The 21,082-nt window shown below is 32.5% G+C and overlaps 2 protein-coding genes across 4 annotated transcripts in view; one reads left to right on the forward strand and one right to left on the reverse strand.

Moving 5' to 3' along the window:
- LOC148597699 (uncharacterized) overlaps positions 1 to 10,582 on the forward strand; it is a 37,729-nt gene extending 27,147 nt beyond the window's left edge. For all 3 annotated transcript variants that reach the window (XM_088562593.1, XM_088562591.1, XM_088562594.1), the window contains 7 exons: positions 2,430 to 2,591; positions 5,068 to 5,196; positions 6,141 to 6,255; positions 6,450 to 6,593; positions 7,575 to 7,750; positions 8,388 to 8,479; positions 10,343 to 10,582. In XM_088562593.1, the coding sequence (XP_088418719.1) occupies positions 2,430 to 2,591; positions 5,068 to 5,196; positions 6,141 to 6,255; positions 6,450 to 6,593; positions 7,575 to 7,750; positions 8,388 to 8,479; positions 10,343 to 10,538 (1,014 nt within the window). In that variant the 3' untranslated portion in view covers positions 10,539 to 10,582. The remainder of the gene's footprint in view (positions 1 to 2,429; positions 2,592 to 5,067; positions 5,197 to 6,140; positions 6,256 to 6,449; positions 6,594 to 7,574; positions 7,751 to 8,387; positions 8,480 to 10,342) is intronic.
- Positions 10,583 to 14,553: 3,971 nt separating this feature from the next.
- Positions 14,554 to 20,781, reverse strand: LOC148597700 (uncharacterized). The gene is made up of 3 exons (XM_088562595.1): positions 20,453 to 20,781; positions 19,938 to 20,102; positions 14,554 to 17,392 (listed from the first exon to the last, which is right to left on the reverse strand). The coding sequence occupies exons 1-3, from the start codon at positions 20,745 to 20,747 to the stop codon at positions 16,929 to 16,931; spliced, it is 924 nt and encodes a 307-aa protein (XP_088418721.1). The 5' UTR covers positions 20,748 to 20,781; the 3' UTR covers positions 14,554 to 16,928.
- Between the last annotated feature and the right edge of the window lie 301 nt (positions 20,782 to 21,082).

A 21,082-nucleotide genomic window follows, 5' to 3' on the forward strand; every position in this document is an offset into this window, starting at 1 on the left:
TACTTAATGTATGTATGTATATGTGTGTATGTAAACTTATTTGTTTAGATTTTATTAACATATAAATTCCACCTGTTTCTAAGAGAGTTTATGCAGTGATTGTGATCAATGGGGTTGTGTTTATTAAATTAGAAACTCAGCCTAATTTATATTTTTTAGTTTGGTAACTCTTAAAATAAAATTTACCTTCACTTTACTGTGAAAGTACTACTTTTTGTGGGGTACAAATTTTTATGGTTTTCATGGGTAAGCCAGACCACGAAATTTGGTTCCCAACAAAAAGGAGATTCCCATTGTTGTTTATAAAGAAATCCTCAAAACCACAAATTCAAGAATCCATGAACTTGTGTATTTTTCTGTATCCACAAATATTGGTTACCATGAATTAAGCTTTCACAGTACCTTTACAATGTTTGATACGAATTCCAAGATGATACTGCAAGTTTTCAGCCGAGTCTCGGTTACTCATTTAATTTTATCTCTTTGATGATGTGATTTTGGTTATTTCATGTTTCCTTGTGTCTTTTTGTTGTGTGTGTCTTTTTTCCCTGTCTCTATCCTTGTAATATATTCTTTTGATGACCAATCCAATCTTGGTTACAACCCTACGTAAAAACTAAGTCATTTTTTAGCTATGCACTACATCAAATATTGCCTGTTTAGTGCATGACTTTACTACTCCAAATCCATCCACTGGAATGACCAATTACTTCTAATGCCTAAAGTTTTGAATATATTGCATTTTTCAATATGTTATGAGCTTTCAGTAACTGCTAGCCTTCTTTTATCTCATTTTGTCTATATGTTGTTTGTTAGGGCATTCCATCATCGGAGAATTGGATAAATTACTAAATGAATTTCAGGTTTGTTCTGATTTGTTGTTTCAGTTCAATTTTGACCTTTAAAGGGGGATGGTTTAAAGACCTAATAAACTTAGCTTAATCTCAATTCTTACATACGCCTGTCTGGGAGATGTTGGTGATTATTGTGTTTTCATGTTTTTATTTGACTTTTTTAGTTTGTGTCTTTGTTCTATTACCATTAATTTTATTACATTCTTGTTGGGGCATTCCAGAGCTTACTTAAAGGTGCGTTTTCACTTATTGAAAACCTTTTGGTGAGCACTTCATGTATTTACTATTTTTATAAAGGGTTTAAGATAGATCATTTGTTGTGTTTCACCTATCTGTTCCTTTTTTTTATTCCCTTAATTACTCTTTGTATCTAAGGGGAACCAGAAATACTGTAAAAGTACTTTAATTCTTGGATACCAATTTTCGTGGAGTAAGGAAGAAATACAAATTCTTGGTTTTAAGGTTTTCAGTACAAAGATCAAAGGGAATCTCATTTTCGTTGGGAACCAATTTTCGTTGTTTGGCCTACCCAGGAAAACCACAAAAACTTGGTACTCCACAAACAAAAGTACTTTCACGGTTTGTCAGTATCTGTTAGAGATATTGAATTGTCAATAAAGAGCAGCCTGTTAACTTCTTTGTAAATAAGGAGCAGCCTGCTAACTTCTTTGTCAATAAGGAGCAGCCTGCTAACTTCTTTGGTCGAGTGGTTTTAGTTTAGGGTCAAATATAAATCAAAATGACAGGATAAGGAGCCAATTTATACAAAGATCTGTGAGTGATGGCTTACTAGTGATACCCCTGCTTTTTTGGAAAACAGAAAGTGCTGGTAGATGTCACACAATTAAGGAAATACATTCCATAATTCAGTATACCCATATGAAGCTTTGTATTAAATATCAACAGAAGCTAAGAAATCTTATATGAAAATTTTCTTTTTACCTGAAAGTTATTAACTCCATTGGTAAACAGAAAGTGGACAAGTTATGAATATGAAAAGGGGGAGATACAGTACAAGTTATCATGCAATATACTAAATATCAAAACATTCCCTCCAACAGATGCTGTGGAATCTGTTACAGACCGAATGACAGACACAGATAAAACAGTATACCCTCTCTTCAATGGAGCAGGGGTATAAAAAAATGACTAAAAAACAATATTTGTTTTTCATTGAGTGAAAAGTAGAAGAATAGCAATATAATAATAAGTGCAAAAAAGCAACAACTAAAAACCTGTCAAACTTACATCATTGATTCTTATCTAGGTGTAATTAATTTTCTTATACAATGTACTACAACAGATGTATCTATGTCCTCCCATCACACTGTTGGGTGGCCATTCATCCATCGGAACATTGTAAGCATGCTTATGCCTACATTTCTTTCTGAATTTTAATCAGATTTATGCTAAGATTTCAGACAAATTTGAAACTATCTGCTTACTGATAAATTTTGCTAGTTATTGCTTAGTTATTTCTACCCATATGACATTGTAATCACTTGCATATCTTTATATAAATGTTCATAGAATATGATAGAAGGCAATAGAAATGTTATTCTTTTATTATTGTAGTTGAATGGTGCTACCTATCCAGGAAGTGTCAGACAGTCATTCGGAGGTGTAGGGAGAAACCTCACAGATTGCCTCAGTAGGTTGGGAGACAACCCTCTATTTATCTCTGCTACAGGGACAGATACAAACAGATTGGCTCTTGATGCTCACTGTAGTCACATGGTATGTCAATATTATACCCCTGCTCAAGGAGTGGGCTGTATACTGGAATCACAATGTCAGTCCAATAAGTATCAGGGCTTCACTGTAGTCACATGGTATATCAATATTATACCCCTGCTGAAGGAGTGGGCTGTATACTGGAATCACAATGTCAGTCAAATAAGTATTGGGGCTTCACTGTAGTCACATGGTATGTCAATATTATACCCCTGCTCAAGGAGTGGGCTGTATACTGGAATCACAATGTCAGTTCAATAAGTATTGGGGCTTCACTGTAGTCACATGGTATGTCAATATTATACCCCAGCTGAAGAAGTGGGCTGTATACTGGAATCACAATGTCAGTCCAATAAGTATCAGTGTCTTATGAAGAGCTATTCTCTGTGAGAATCAGGCAGTGGGTGAAAGGATGGTGAAGAAAAAAAACAAAAAACACAGAGCCTTTCCAAGGAATCTAATTAAAAACGTTTTCTGTAATGCAAAAATGGCCTTCATTTCCTTTTTTTTTAGATGTCAGTAATTCCAGGTATAAATTATATGAAATGCATTTGAATTACATTCCCAACGGGAGATAACTCACTTTTTCTTGATCATTCTATTGTATTTTTACATTCTCTGACACTTTTCAGACAAAAGATCTGTCATCTTCAATAGATCATGAAATATGTACCCACATTGTCAAATTAAGCATGATTTATCATTTTTCTATTTTGCTATATCTTACAGAATCCAGCATTTGATAATCAGTATTTTTATTGAACTTTGAAAAGATCACATGCAGAGTCCTTTTATAAATTATAAAGATATTATAGATTCCTTTTTTTCATACTGTATGCAGGTGTAAAATTTTGCAATTTTCAGGCAAAAAGGCATAAAAAAGAATTCTATGTTTCTTATTTCAATGGAAGCACACCTTGAAAATTACCTGCAGTATGGAATAACCTACCATGAAAATCTGGGAAAATTACCTGCAATACAGTATTACCTACCTTGAAAATCTGAGAAAATTACCTGCAATCCAGCATGACCTACCTTAAAAGTCTTAGAAAATTACCTGCAATCTGGCATAACCAACTTTGAAAGTCTTAGAAAATTACCTGCAATCTGGCATAACCTACCGTGAAAGTCTTAACAAATTACCTGCAATCCGGCATAACCTACCCTGAAAGTCTTATAAAATTACCTGTAATACGGCATAACCTACCCTGAAAGTCTTATAAAATTACCTGCAATCCAGCATAACCTACCCTGAAAATCTGTGAAAATTACCTGCAATCCAGCATAACCTACCCTCAAAGTCTTAGAAAATTACCTGCAATTATATATAATAATCAAGGGACTTCATTATAATGTTTCCAATGTTTTGCTTTTTTCAGTGAGATATTACGTGTCAGTTTCTGTAAGATCAGGAAGTGGGTGAAATATGGTATAAAAAAAACTCATCATTTTGATAATGTAATTTGACTATTTGTACCATTAGAATCAAGGAAAATAGACAGGATTTTCCATATCATGTTGGACCATGAGTTATAATTTCATTCAAATGCAATGAAAATGAACATATCAAGGGCAGATAACTCTGTCAAAATCTCATTTTCTAACATTCTATTGAAAAATTTCTGAGCAAAGCCAGTAATGCAGAGATCAAATAATGGTCTTTTCAAATAGAGAATGTATCCTTGAGTGATATTACACTGTCTGATCGGTGGGTTTTCACATGCAAGTTTCTGATTTTTCCTATTTTGCCTGATTCTTACAATTATTTACACTTGATAATCTAAAACCACTGATAGTGCAAGGCTGAGAAATGGGATGACCAAGCTAACTATTTTGTATTTATGTTATTCGCTGGTGCGTTTTTTAAGGTTTCACCATAACCATTCCTTTTCTATCATCATGTTATCTATTATAACTTAAAGATTCAGTATCTGACCATCAAATTATTTTAAAAGTAATAATGATCATAACTTTACACTGCTCAAATTGATAATTATAAAGTTAGAATTATTTATTTAAAAGAACTGATATTTAAAAAAATCTTAAGGTTCATTTAAAAAAATAAAATAAAATAATTAATTAATAACATGTAGCACATAAAGTATAACAGTGGAACCCAGGATCACATTTTTTGTTGAAATTTTTTTTTATTTCATGCAAAATTTGGGTAAAATTTAGCAAATAAAAGCTTGCAACCTCCCCTCTTTTCTGCCCCATCCCGTTTACAAATAATGTTGATCCACCCACTGAAAAACACACCAGTACATATAGTATTATGTCATCACAAAAAACTGAGAGATTAAAAATAAGAATTCCTTAAGGATTTCATTTGAAATTATTGAACTAGAATATAAGCAAACCAATATATTGGAGTAGTCTCCCTTAATAGCTGTAACACTGCTACCTAGTCAGTACTGTACCATTCTACAGAATGGTGGACATTTGTTATTTGGTATTATACCACAATTGTGTTTTATAGGATTTGTCTGGAGTAATCTCCCTTGACAACTGTAACACAGCTACCTACTGTGCTGTTCTTCAGAATGGAGGGGAGTTGTTATTTGGCATTGGTGATATGGATGTTCATAACCAGGTTAATCCAGAATATGTAAGTTTAACCTTGAACTTTACCTTGACATTTATTTTCCTTGGAAAATAGAATTGGTTATTCTGGATTTGTGAAATGTATGTTTATAACCAGATTAACCCGGAATAGGTAACTTGACCTTGACACCGATTTTAACTTGAACTTTGTTTTTAAGCCTTTTCTCTGTGGACATTTTTGACCTTTGGGTGTCTGCTCAATGATTTATGTATGTTTTATCCAATAACAGCATTTCTTTTTCATTTTATACATGTGAATACAAGACCATTCTTTATGGAACGGTTGTTTATGATAAATATTTGGTTGAAAGAGTTAGAATTAAGAATTTTAAGCCCAGGTGACTTTCACAGCTAATTTTTTAATCTCATGGAATAAATTGGTCTCTTACTGAAAGGACTGTATGAAAATTTGAAAGAATGTTAAGAAAATGACTGTTTTGCTGGAAGTCATGAAGTGAAAAAAATGAGATTCATTTTGTATTTTAAGGTTAAAACTTTCAGAGAATATTCTTTTCTGTTTATATTTTTTAAACTTTCACAGGAACTTCAGAGGTATAATGTGATACCCTCAGAAAAAGTGCATGTCAGTCCCCCGGAGGTTTCATGATGTTAACCTGAGAACGGATTAATAATATTTTCTAAAAATTTTGCTCAGTTGTTCAGGACCAATAAAAACAGGTCAACTTCAATTTTAAGCGAAATTTGAATTGTAGTTTTTGAGTAATGTCATTTTGAAAGTTTTTGAGTAATATCATTTTGAAAGTTTTTGAGTAATGTCATTTTGAACATTTTGCCATCCCCCTTTTTTCACCATTATAGGCAGTGTATCATTTAATGTGCCATTAATGCTTATTTTTTATTGCTATTTTCTATGTACTATTCTAGAGTTTTTACTTAACATGACATAGTAAAACTTTATATGTAACTTTATATTGTTTTATATTTCAGATAAGCAAATTTGAGAGCAATTTGATAGCAGCTCCTCTGGTTGTACTGGATGGTAATATTCCTGTTGATTCTATAGAATATGTCTGTCAGATCTGCCACAGGAACAAAGTCCCAGGTTAGCTTGATTAGTTCATAATATGTCTGTCAGATCTGCCTCAGGAATAAAATCCCTGGTTGGCTTGATTAGCTGTAAAATATGTCTGTCAGATCTGCCTCAGGAATAAAATCCCTGGTTGGCTTGATTAGCTATAGAATATGTCTGTCAGAAAGAAAGTCCCAGATTAGCTAGATTGTGTTTTTTTTTTTCAGTTTGGTATGAGCCAACAGATATTTACAAAGCATCTAAACCTTTTTTGACCTCTGCAGGTCAAAGGTTAACCTATATTTCCCCTAATCTGAATGAACTTCGGGCTATTTACAGACAACTGACTAATACACTTGAGTCATACATAGGTAAGATTTATCTTTATCCATGATTTAATGGTAAGTATTTAGTTACACTAATATTGAATAAGGAAGAATGGTGGGGAAATTTTCGCTCACTCTTTTCCTATATAATCAATAAAAAAACTACATCACAGATGCTTCAGAATAAATATGAATAGTTTTTTGGGAATTGGGAATAATTATGTGTTACCCATTGTCTGATTCTTACACAGAATGGTATTTTTGTATTCCCTGGAGAAATGATAGTAACAATTTTTCAATCTATGAGGAAAGGACCTCATCCGTATGGTTCCCTTTTTAAGTACCAGTCTTTATGAAAATCAGAAGGGTGCTGATTAGAAATGCCCCAGCTTGTGTGTTTTTTTTTAACTTATTTTTTTCAATCTTTAGATTTTTAAATTGCTGCATCTGACAACTTGCATTAGCATATAAAAGATGATGCGATAGCTGGTTTGCATAAAAAGTCTTTTTTTACCACTTATTAATCCCATAAATATAAGTTATCAAGTTTATGATATCCAACAGGGGGGATGGGGAGGAAGTGGGTTTTTGGAATCACCTTGTTTGTCTGTCTGTCATTTTCATGGCTCTGACAATCCCAATTTATTGACTTTCAATGATAGATTGATTTAGATTTAGCTTTATATAGACATGTGTTATAGCTGTTACTGTATTGTGGGGCTTGCCATTTTTCTCCAAACAGGATAGAGAAAATATTTGTCACAAAAACTATTCCAATTATAGTTAACAGGTATGCATATCTCTGAAATCAGTATTAAAAATTAACATTTAGTTAGAACATAGAAAAAGCAGTTCTGAATTATATGGAAAATACAAATTGATGATTACAGTTTTATGTAAAATCTTTGAAATTGAGTGTATGATACTATTTTCACCAGTGTTAACTGCAGTGTGATTAAGATTTAGCTCCCAGCCAGTGTTAACTGCAGTGTGATTAAGATTTAGCTCCTAGTTTTGTTTTTCTAGGTCATAGCGAAGCGGACTCTACTGCTCTGGAAGGAGTTCTTGATGAAACACTCTGGCTGTCAAAGGTCATTGTTGAGGAAGTGCCTGTTGTAATGGTAACCCTTGGTAAACATGGGGTCATGTTATGCCAGAGGTCTGGTACTGAAAAGTTCCCTGTGAAAGGACATAGATTGGAGGTGATGATTCTAAGACAGTCCTAATTCTAAGTGTGTCATATGGAATGTGGGGGCATCATTTTGTCTACTTTTTACAAACAGTCTAAATTTTAAATAAACCCATGAAGACATAAAAATGGAATAAAATGGACCCCAAAAATAGAATATATGTCTGGTCTTTGATTCTTTATTATTTTCAATCGATTTCTGCTCTTGGTCCCTTATTACTTTTTCACTGTAGGCCAAAAAATAAATATATATATGTTTCCTGTTGCCAAGGCAAAAACATCTATTTTATTAGATCAGTTTTGTTTTGTTTTGTTTTATTAACGATTACGGCATGATCAGATACTTCTTAATGAACGATACATGAATTGCTGTATTATTAACTACAGTACACTTGTGCTTGCTCCCTTTTTTGGAGCAGCCATTTTGATTGGTTGACCAATCAGGATCTGGAAATTTCCATAATCAATTTTTTTTCCTGAATTCATGGATAAAAAACCAGGTCAGGGTTTTGAGTCCAGATCATTCGGGTAACAGGAAACAGATATATATATATATATATATATGTTTTGGCCTCATGTATAATGAGATTTGCATTACATATGTACATGCACATATATGGTTGACAAAATAGATCTTTTTTTCCCTACAGAAAACCGATAAAATGACTGCTGATATATTTCCTGCTTTTAACCCTGAAGATCCCCCAGATAGGATTGTGAGTGTTTCTGGTGCAGGGGACTGGTGAGTATTCCTAAAGATTTTGCCTGTGTGTGTTTTTTTTCATATGTGTGAGTTTGGTTTGAATGAAGAGGAAACAAAGTTGTTGTGAAACGACCAGAATTTGCAATAGGTTTTGATAGTTTGTCAGTTCAAGATTTAAATATCAACATTAGATTTAAAGTTTGTTCCTGTAGACAAATGCTATCAAATCAGGACATTTTTCTCTGATCATAAAATTGTAGCCATTATAAATAATCAAAGCTTGTAAGTATAAATTGATTTTTATTAGCTCACCTTTGGCCAGGTGAGCTATTGCCATCACTTGGTGTCTGTCGTCGTTAACAATTTTTCAAAACTCTTCTCCTTTGACACTACTTGACCAACTTGAACCAATCTTGGTATGAATGTTCCTTGGGGTATCCTGCATAGAACTGATGTGAGGATTTATGATCCGTCTAAAAACATGGCAGCCATTTTTGGAAATAGAACATAGGGGTCAAACAGTAGTTTTTTGCATATATCTCCAAAACGGTTAGGTTTAGCCAAATTCTGACGGAGTAATGTTCAGCATGATGAGATCTATCTGCAGGCAAATTTTCATTTTAATCTATTAAGCCATGTTGAAGTAATTGCCCTTTTTGAACGTTTTTTGCTATTTTTTTGTTGTTATTTCTTTCAAAAATCTTCTCCTCTGACATTATTTGACCAATTGGAACCTAACTTGGTATGAATGTTTTTTGGGGTATCCTGCATAGAACTGATGTGGGGATTTTTTGATCCATTGAAAAACATGGCTGCCATTACTAAAAATAGAACATAGGGGTCTGACAGTAGTTTTTCGCATATATCTCCAAAACGGTTAGGTTTAGCCAAATTCTGACGGGGTAAAGGTGTTCAGCATGATGAGATCTATCTGCAGTTAAATTTATATTTAATCTTTTAAGCCATGTTGAAGTAATTGTACTTTTTAAATGTTTTTTTGCTATTTTTAATGTTATTTCTTTCAGAAATCTTCTCCTCTGACACTACATGACCAATTGGAACCAAACTTGGTATGAATTTCCTTGGGGTATCCTGCATAGAATTGAAGTGGGGTTTTTGATCCGTCGAAAAACATGGCCACTGTTACTAAAAATAGAACATAGGGGTCAGACAGTAGTTTTTCATATATATATCTCCAAAACGGTAAGGTTTAGCCAAATTCTTTCAGTAGCTGAAATGATCCTTATTTTTGGGACTACAAAGATCTTCAGGCATAAAATTTGTCAGACGCTTTCTTATAAGAGTTATTGTCCTTGACAGGGGAAAATGACAGGTTTTTTTTTACAGTTTTCAGCCAATGTCTTGAAAACTATGATAGATTTAGACTTTCATTCACTGAAATGATCCTTATGATAAGTCCTATCAAAGTTTTCTTGAGTCAAAATTGTTGGACAACTTCTTGTTTAACTTATTGCCCTTGAAAGGCAAAATTCAACCAGGTGAGCGATTCTGGCTCCTGGGAGCCTCTTGTTTATGTCAGAAAATACATGCCGGGCATCAAATGTGTCTCTCAGACACAATAATGTTCTCCTAAATGAATTTTGACAACCAAACATTATGTGGTAGCTATGTTAAAATTGAGTGGGGGGGGGCATCCCTTAATCTACTCTGTTTTTCATCTCAGAAGTGCATCAAGGACAAACTAAGACTGATATATTGGTCTGTAACTATTTCTAAATCAGTAATAAAAATGATTTTGTGGCTTTCTGACATGAATGTGGCACTTTTCTGTTTGAAACATGTATTAATGAAAAGTTTCACTGGAGATAGATAAAAAAAAAAAAAAGATTTTATTGTTAATATATTAGTGAAAAATCTAGTTTTTATTATTTTTGTTTCCAGCTTAGCAGCAACTATGATTCATGGTATAGTTCAAGGTCATGACCCTGACCTTTGTGTCAAGGCTGGACTTATGGCTGCACAGATGTCATTGAAGTCATTCACACCAGTTCCTGCTACAATAACACCAGATAATGTCACATTAGACAAAGTTAAACAGTGGGCACCATGGCAACCACATAGAATGAATACTAAATAATTTATTTATTCAATAAACTTGTCAATGGTTGTTATATTCAGAAATTTTCGTTGTTTTTTATTATTATTCTGAAAAATGCTACTGAAAAAGTAATAGAAATATTAAATATATGTTTGCAGACCTGAAGTCTCTGAGACTTACATCAAACATGACTTCTCTAATTGAAATGTGACTAAAATTTCAAAACACTTTGATCAGGATAACAGAAGTGCTAATTATGTACAATTCTCTGTAAGAATCACATATTTCGTGAATCATGATGATAAAAAAAACAAATCTTTTCATGAAAACAAATTCAAGGGTAATCAAGGGAACCAAGGTTATAGCAGTAATCAAAAGAATGTAATCCAGGGACAAAGACCAGATATGGAAAACAGAACATAAAGTAACTAAAATCATACATACAAAGTAACAAAAGCAAATGAGCTACTTGGACTCCAATAAAAACTGGGAGCATGAACCAGGTGCACCGGTAGGGTAAAACATTATCTGAAATGCAGAAATCATGTTCAGTTTTTTTTTAGTGTCAGTTTTATAAAAAATGCATTGCTATTTCATTACAAAAGGGAGATAATTCACTTTCCCCTTATCATTCTATTGAACTTTGAACTCGCTTTTCTTAATCCCCTGATATTTCTTAGACTAACGAACTATCAGTAAGGCTTTAATAGATCTTAACCTATGTGCCCACATTGTTGACTTTGTGTGTGTTTTTTTAAATTTTTTAAACGTAATTATTTATAATTATTTTTTCAATTTTGCCTGATTATTACTGATTCCATCACTGAAGTTTTCAAATAAATTATATTTAAAATCATGCAAAATGTGATACTTGGTTTGAATACCTACATATTGTTATTTTTGATATTTTTTTTAAACAGAAAATATCATGTAACTTTTCATAGAACCTTTGTTCATAAGAGATAAATACATGTGTATAATATAGAATGCACTAGAATTCAAAATTATTTGCTATAACTCTGTGATTGACACTAAAATACAATAGATACTGTTAAATTTTCAATGTGAATTATCTCCTAAGAACAGACAGATTGGAATGGATGATTATACATTTCATCATGTAGACCTATTTTTCAACTTAATAACAAAAATAAAAATGTGTAGCCTTGTTTGGGGTGTATCACATATTACATGATTCTTACAGACTACTCCTTAATTGCAAAGGGTGAACAACCAAAATGTGACCATTAGTTCTGAAGAAACTTGTTCTGTGCAAGAGTTACATCTTCAAATGCGTAATTATATTTTGATTATTCACAATTGCCAAATAATTAAGAAATAAATCTCAAAAACTCCATTTTATCAGTGTTTTACCATAGGCTGGCCATTTATATTGCACTGTTTTACCCCGGGTGATAGAGAGGGGTTAAGTAACAACAGAAATGGCCAGCCTCTGGTAAAACAATTATAAAATGGAGTTTCCATGATTTATATCTAATAGGTCTAGTTTCTTCATATTTTTTAATTTATTCAGCACAAAATATTGGTCATGTGTTTATCACTTTTTACCATAGCTTTGATATAAAGAGCTTTCATATAGATTTTACCTTTAATCTGTACCTTTTTCCATTGATCTTATTGACAGATATTTTTCTATCTCTTGTACATGACAAGATATTCATAAATATCCATCAAAACATTGGGAGTAATTGTAACATTATTAGAACTTAAGTAGCAGTATTTATAAAAATCAGACAGAAGGTAATTCATGCATGTCAAAAACCAACCAAATTCACTTGATTTCTTGTTCAGCAACCCTTATAGATCACATAACCAGTCTTAGTTTTTCATGTGGGGGTTGTGTTTTTAAGATAAAATTTATATAGATTGTTCATGAAATTAGCACTTTGCAAGAGTTATTGCCCTTGATGTGGTTTGATTTGGTTGATTTTAGTGGGATGTTAAAGTGTAATTTTCTCAAAAGTACAGATCTAAATACAGAAAGGACTATTGTCACATAAAAATATAGCATATGTAGACCAAACAAGCATCATCTGATCCATGGGTTTTTCTACACCCATGGGAAGTGTCTGAATTTTATATGGACTGGTACTTGAGAGTTTTGAATGAAAATGATGTCAAAAACCAACAGTATGTAGTCTTGTACTACTAGATTTTTTTCTAAAAGTACATTAAAACATAAAAATGAAATTATTACATTACCGATAAACAGAACAATAATTACTTCATTGTTATTATTACTTAAAAATTAGTTGGTTGATCTTAAAGAAATTTGATTACAATATTCAAAACCACAATATGAAATTTGGTATTGATTTTTGGGGGTTATGACTTCAAACATTTTTTAATTAGGGGCCAAGAACAAGTATTTAACTGTATAATTTCATTAAAGTTTTAGCATAGGGATGTCTTTGATACACAAAATGTACTATTTTCTAATATTCTATACGACAATGGGCAGACTCAGGGATTGATTTGGGCATTAAGATTTATAAAATTTACAGATTAGGGACAAAGAAATGGCCAGAGATGTTATTGCATTTTCCTGACATCCTGACAATAACTTGATTATTAGCTAATGGATCTCTTTGAAATTGTATAACAAGGTAATATACTGTCAGAGGAATACTTGGATTGATTTTTGGGTTACGACTTCAATTATTTTTTTTTGAATTTGGCAAAACACTGAAAAGGGGCCCGAAGTAAAAAAAAAAAAAATTATGTTTGGGCAATAACTTTAGTAAAAGTGAATGGATCTGGTATAAATTTTACTACAAGGTGCCATTACTACTATAGGAAAACTGGGATTGGTTTTGGGGGCTGTGACTTGTGCCAAGTTAGAAAAAGGGACCAGAAACAACAAGTATTTTTCTTTATTTCTGAATGACAACTTGAGTAAAAGGGAATTAATTGCTTTGAAATTGTACCACACAGTGCAATACCTTCAAAGGAAGGTTGAGATTGGTTTTGGAAGTTTTGACTGGAATCATTTAGGAAAAAGGGTCCAAAAAGTGAATACTAAGATAAGGGTCAAATTGTAATTGAATTTAAAACTGTATGAAGTTTTAATTGTGTGTCCATACCCAGTTGTATTGAGCTGTGCACTGTGAAGCATTTGATTTGAAAGAATCTACAATGTGTGCATGTTTACTAGTTATGAATATTTACATGAACATATTTTTATTGTTTTAATGAAGGATGATAGCATTTATACTACTTGAATAAACAATGGGACTACTGTTTTCACCTTTATACTAGACATTTACTACCTCCGAGTCCATCACTACTCACTGTTATTATATCAATAAACTAAATATATAAAATGTAGAAGGAATAATAACATAAAAAAATCAGCAGTTTTGTTCCATATCACAAATATATACATCCTACTAAGTGTTTAAATTTGTAATAATGTATGAAGAAAAAAAATCTGTCAACTGTTTTATTGTGAAATGTCGATTCAGCCTAAATCTGCAAGGTTCACAATATTTGTTTCATTTTTTTTGTCAGACTGCTCCTTTTATTTGGTCTTTAGAAGTACATTAATCCATCCAGTTCTTTTCAGTCCATGGAAACATAATAGGGTATTGAATATTAAATTGTTATCAAGGGAACCCAAGATTCTAGTGGAAATCTAAAGAATGCAAGGGGTAAAGACCAGACAGGGAAAACAGACAAACACAACAATAAACATGAAGTAACCAAAATAACAAGTAAAAAGAAACAAAAGCAAGTGAGCAACTCCACTAAAAACTGGGAGCATGGACCTGGTGCACTGGTAAGGTAAGCGTCTGCCTTTCTAGAAATTGTTCTTCAGGATTTGTTCATTTATTTTCGAGTAATTTATCATATTATATTGTGATTTTCTATATCAAGGAGACCTCTGTGTGTAATACAAAACAGACAATTAAACTACAGGCTTTAAACAGCCTCAATAAACCTGCTTTAATTATTCTCATTCTATTTTTTGTAAAAGCTGCCATGATTTTTTTCGGATCAATTTGTCTTTTCTTTTTGAAAAATGAAAACAATATTATAAGATTTATATGTATACTTTATTATCATCATGATTATAAAAAATATATCTGTTTTAAATGTGTTGCAAATTTATATTTTGTAGCTGCTGTTTACTTTCACCATTTTTGTAAGTAATGAAAAAAATGGCATCTAATGGGACATTAAATGATACCCTGCCACATGTTATCTAGAAAGAGGTGTGAAAACTAATTTTTTGGAGGTATTATGATAATACCACTAATAAACTAACTTTCAAATTCTTTTATATTCAAAAGAAGATATTTTCATATTTTCATAAATTATCATCAGGAAACCATCAAGAGACAGACATGCAACTTTTCAGCAGGTATATCAAACATTGTAATACCTCACCACTACATGGAAAAAAATTGCCATGAATAACCTTGTAATAAAATTCATCATTGATAGTGCTAAAATACGAAAATTGGATTCTTGTCCTAACCTGAAAATAAGTACACGTATTAACAAAAATAATTTAGTTTACAGTAAATTTGATATTTGGCAGTTCATAAAAATTTTCTTACTTGTCACATCTGACCAGATCTAAAAATTCCTTGTAAAAAGTATCAAGAATTTCTTTGACAATCTATATTACACTTTAGTCCGAATTTCCTCTAAAACTGCAACCCTCCTCTTTTTTTTTATTTGGAACTCTACATATCAATATCCAACCCTGCAACCCTCCTCTTTTTTACTTGGATACTGATATGTCGGGTTGCAGAGGATATTTGGACTAACCACACTTCTGCTTCTGCTTAAAAACTCTCTCGAGTTTTATTACATTGTATAACATACATTTGACTCAAACCACATCTCGTATTTTAATATTAAATTATTATACGCTACTATAAGCATGACAGAAGTTCAGTTTTAAAAAATACATTAGAAACCTGCTTAAAAAACATGGAAGTTTAAGATATTTCTTACTATTAAACAATTGCACATTTTTTAATCAAAAGAAAATTCTTTGGATTGAAATTTGATGTAAATGAAGAAGTCCATTTTTATTTTACACAACTTTTTATTGTAACAAGTGATATAAAAGCTTCATTACTTAGAACTTCAGTAATAAAAACATCAAATACAGTCAAACCTGCGTACAAATGTAAGCAATCTTTTGTTCTTCATATTCGAAACTTGCATAGGAAAGTCTCTCTCTCTCATGGTAACAATGGTTAAAATCTGAAGTTAGAGACAATATCCCTAGGTAGTGAATTCAATGTAAATTAACACACATATGAAGACCACCTATCTACTGTAACTATGATCTAGAGTTTACCTTTCCTTGGAAGGACAGTTAAGGCAGATTTGACTCTACTTGTTTATAAATTGTTTATATAAATTAGCTTTAGGCATTTTACAGGGATGACCTTAGGAGATCAACAAAGCGGAAATTGGTAAAACCAGAAGTAAATATAATAAAAAATAAGGGATCATAAGATAAATCATATTGGAAATTGCAAAATTCTGCTAAAAAGTGGAAAAAATCATCCATGGAATGGAACCATTAATAAATTTTTTTTTAAGAAAGCCTTTATATAACTGGCTATTCAAATACAATGTATATTCTAAATTAAACAGATACAGAATGGCACATGTGACAGTGTAAAATGACTTTATACAAATGTGTAATCTGATGATGTTATTTGATACATGTACTTATATGATAAAAAAATATGCTATTAAAATATCTGCACACAGAGATATTTCACATGCAAGCTTTGGAGAGCATGTCAACATTAAAATTTTACCACAGAGAGTGGAGAAAAGGTTTAAATCAATACTAGGCAGATTCTGCCATAAAATTTGTAGAAAACTTAGAAAATGTTAAATGGTGGTTCAAAGGTCAATAAAGTAATAGTCTACTTCCTGCTACCATCAAGAAAAAGAAAGTAGGTATAGGTAGGGAAATTCTTTTATTTTTCAATAACATTCTGCATGACCCAAAATGGCCGTAAAATATTTCGGGTAGGCACAAAAAAATAGGCCTTGATAGGGTAGGTAGGATAGCAGGAAACAGACAGATTTTGCCTTGGAAACAAATGAATGCAAACCTAATTTTACAAGGTGTACAAAGAAGGGAAAATTGACTATATTAGAAGTAAATATAGTGTAAAAAAAGAAACAATGTTAAAAACCTGGGTTTGAAAAGGCAGAATTCCAGCTCAAAGCAGAAGAAAATCAGGTCCATGTACACTGTACATTTATATTCATAATGATGAACTGACATTGAAGTTGAAGGTGATACATGTAGAAATGTGTAACATAAGTAAATGAAAAACATCCTTTCTAGTATGACTATTTACAATATTTTACAGTTCACTGATATGTATAAAATCCATTTACAATGTAAAAGATAGAGCACTTTGCCTACACAAAAGATTCACTTTTTTTATCAGATCCATTCGTGCTTGAAATTGGTTGTGCTGCCCTAGGCTGTGGTGGAAAAACAGACCCTTGACTTGAAACACTTGGAGCATAATCTCTAGACTGCTGTGATCTCGGAGGCCTTGCATAATAACCACCTGGGGGCACTTTTTGTGGTGCAGGATATACCGATCCTCCTGCTTGTGGAAGGTATCCTACATCTTTTCCTTCGCTTCGTTCAGTAGGAGGTTTTTCTTCAAATTCAAAATCTTCTTTTGGTTTATCAGGTTTTTTCCTTATATCAGTAGCCTTAATCAGCATTATAATACCAGCAAATGCCGATGCGAAACCACACATGACATTACAACCGTAGGAGAACGAGAGGTAATTCAGCCACGGTCTTGGCATCCATGATCCGTCTTTGGCTTTTTCCGCAAATACAAGGGAAACAATCAAAACAAGGCCACCTGTTGGAAAGAAAGTAAATATAATAAGCAAGATAAGAATATAAGGCAGTTAAATACATTTAACAAAAGTAAAAAAATGATTCTGTTTCAGGTTACATACTTAAATAAAAAATAGGGTAGGTAAATTTTTTTTGGCACAGGTTCACCTTTACATCAAACAAATTATTAGTCTCTGGGTGTTGTTTCATGCACATTTAACGATATCTTTATATGTATAATTATAACTTTTTTTGTGGTTGCCCATGCCGCCGACTGCCTTCTGTTTCAACTGGGTCGACCATACACATTGAAGAATGCCAAAATAATTTGTCTCAAAACAATGGAATGACTGATAAAATGTAATTTCATTTTTAACTGGAAATTACCGATTTATAATTTTTTATTTTAGTTTGCAGATAAAATGGCTTAAAGTTACGGCAGAAAAATATGGTTGGTTGAGAAATCCTTAACAGGCATTTATTTCTTGGCCTTAAAATAACTACATGTACAGTGAAAATTGTCCCGCATGGAAACCAAGTGTCTATGGATGACGACACAGACGACAGCACCATACCAATAAAGGACTGGAATTTTTTTTGAGGTATTTATATGTTATTCAGGAGTAAACTGTAGACATGCAGTACACTCAGGGATATGTATTTTGAAATGGTGATTCCACTGTGTTGGTTTGAGACACTGACTCCACTGGCATGATCTCCACTGTGGGGAGTGGAGAAATTAAAATTTTTCATGATGGTAGTGTACAAAAAAATGTTCATTTGTACATGTAGATAACATTAGTATAGTTACTGTACACATGTACTATGTACATTGTATATTGTATATTGCATGTATTGTTGTTAAGAATAAATAAAATTATGAGTCAAAATTTTGGTTCAATATTTTAAAAAATGCTCTCTTTCCTCCAATTGTACTAATACTTTCAATGTACATATACATTGTATGTAATTGTATGTCCTTCGTGAGTTGGAGAGACCGCAGAAAAATATCAGTTTTTCCCAAGGTTGAATTTCACATATGGTGTCATCCCAAGGACTGAGTTAAAATATAAGATTTAGCAAATTACTTTGTTTTCTGAATGTTGCACTATCTAACATTTTGTTTACAATTATGTTCCTACTAAAACACCTCACATGAAAATGTTATTCTAAATCACATTAAGAATAAAAACATGAAATATATTTTTGTTGTACAATTCCTGACTTGCGGACCAACATTTTGTCAACATATATCTCCCCTTGGAGCAGGCGTCTATTGGGAACATGTAAGGTTTTCCATTCGATATCGACGATACTTTAGAAAATTTCAAAAATCAAAAGAGAATTTCTCGTTCTACTGACCCTGCCATAAATTTTCTTTACCCAGGATACAAATGAAAATCACCCTTATGTAACCTACCAACAAAATGAAACACCCTGTAAATTTTAGGAACACCATTGTGTTTGTCTGTTGGGGATTCTATTTTCATTCGAGTTACCTCTTTTTTTCTGCACCCGAATCTGAACATCGATTAGAGAGACTTCGAAATTATACCTGCTCTTAAGGGAGGTAACTCTGCAAAAACAGGATAAAATATGGCTGCATCCCGAGATCCGCAAGTAGGGAAAACATATACATGTATTGATTATCTGTACATTAAAATGTGACACATGTACATAATGCATTTATTCTTATTCCATAGCAGTGTTCTAGCTAGCCCAGAGTACAGGGACACCCCACCCTTTTTTTGTGCTCCTCTGTCCTATTCATTCATACTTGTGTTGATGTGTGTACAGGCCTTCTTCAGATGCAAAAATAGGAGATAAGTTAGCATTTAAGTAGCTGTCTTTGTAAGAATCATACAAAATCTGAAAAATGTGGCACACCCCAAAAAAGGGTACATATAATATGTAGCCTTTTTTGGGGTGTATCACATTTTTCTCAAGTAGCTTGAGCCCTGATATTTTTATTTTTGTGACTACCTTGCTTTATGGGTCTATGCTATGAAATGTGTACTTATTCATTAAAACCTTCCTGCTCTTAGGAGATAATCAACATTGACAAATTGAGTTATCTCCCTTAATTTTGAAATCTACAGTGTGTTTTATATAATTTTACCAGCTATGAACACAGGTTATATGAACAACTGAATGTTAGTTTCTGTTTACTGTGGTAATTCAAACAAAATATCAAAAATAAATATGTAGGCTTTCCAACCACGAGTCATATTTTGCATGATTCTTAGCTTGAGTACTTCTTAACTTGAGTCATACCCGTATATGCTACTGTTGATAGAAAAGACATTCATTATCAAAAACATTTTTTGCACATTGACTCTAATTTTAAACCAATTTTCAAATATTGATGTAATAATAAAACATTTGAATGTACAATGAGGTACACTGTATTTTTATCATGAGACAATATAGAATTTAAGTACTAAAACAATACTGTCCCTTTTTCAATAAGTTTACATGTTAAAATTAAGTGCCTTTTGAAAATATGCTCCCCTCTGCCATTGAGTTATCAGCTGGAACACTACATAGAATTTGTTCTTTTGACCTACCTGCAGCAAAAAGCAGTATACTGCTGAGAAAGAACAGTTTGGGTCTTCTGTCATCATAAAAATGTGAACCGTACATATCACATATGTAGGCTGTCAGTATGGCTAGTGCTGCCATGTTACATAGGAGGGTGAATATTACTAATGCTTGCACTGCTCTGAACCAAGCTGGAAAGTAGAAAAAGAAGGTACAGAAAAACAAAGGGACTTGGCATTCACTGAACTGTACACATACATGTACATGAGTATTTGTAGGAATTTTTGTATGTACATTGTATCTTTATTTTCAAGAACCATGCACATTGACTTTTTATGTTAACAACTACAGTTAATGAAGAAAGTTGTTATTTTAATTGTAGTATAAAAGGACTTCTAATAGAACCTTGTAGACATTTTTAAAACAATAAGTAAAACAATGTTTGGAAGTTTATTTCCGGGTTCCGGTGATTACCTCCCTTTTGAAATGTTTACCTTTATTTTGCACCTGTCCAGGTATAAAAAAAACACGAGGAACTTACGAGGCATTATTAAATCTGTGACATCTTCGAAAAACGATGAATGGATCCACCAACAACCTACATACGCCCTCATTGACGGGTCGTAAGGTTTTACCCATCCGGACAAACATATATGCCAGAGTCCAATGTTTGCGAGAGGACTGTGGACTCTACTCCAGGACTTGTACCAATATGGAGAAGCGAAGGCAATGAAAACGAATAGAAAAGCTCCAACAGAAAGAACATAAGCTGTCCAGAACATCCATCCCCTTGGTTTACCTACACCTGCGTTGGCATTCGTCTTACCAGACGCCATTTTTGTTGTGATTCACCTGTGTTTTCACCTGTAACGACTGGTTCCTGATAAATATTTACTACTTACCCTTGACAATAATTTACCAGTTGAATGGTTCGAAATTTAAATACTTTGCAAAGGTTTATAATTATAAAATTGACAACTTGATTATGACAAGTTATGATGAAAATACTGAGGAAGTATGTTCTCAAAACACTTAAATATAATATATGCCAAACTTTAGCTATGAAAACCAATAATTTCATATTATTCATCAGTAATTGCAACAGAGAAAATTAATGAAATTGGCCAAATTAACAGTTAATTTAGTATTTCAATCTCATTACTGATTACAT

This window comes from Perna viridis, chromosome 14, assembly GCF_037379345.1.
Source record: "Perna viridis isolate PV_CMFRI_1.1 ecotype Kerala chromosome 14, ASM3737934v1, whole genome shotgun sequence".
In the NCBI taxonomy this organism is placed as follows: Eukaryota; Metazoa; Mollusca; class Bivalvia; order Mytilida; family Mytilidae; genus Perna; species Perna viridis.

Bases quoted from the DNA above. Each gene is read 5' to 3' on its own strand.
- LOC148597700 (XM_088562595.1), bottom strand. From the start codon at position 20,747: ATGGCGTCTGGTAAGACGAATGCCAACGCAGGTGTAGGTAAACCAAGG. The intron at 20,103-20,452 runs GTAAGTTCCTCG...TCTACTTTCCAG, and splicing joins CACAGATTTAATAATGCCTC to CTTGGTTCAGAGCAGTGCAA. The intron at 17,393-19,937 runs GTAGGTCAAAAG...TCTTTCCAACAG, and splicing joins TATACTGCTTTTTGCTGCAG to GTGGCCTTGTTTTGATTGTT.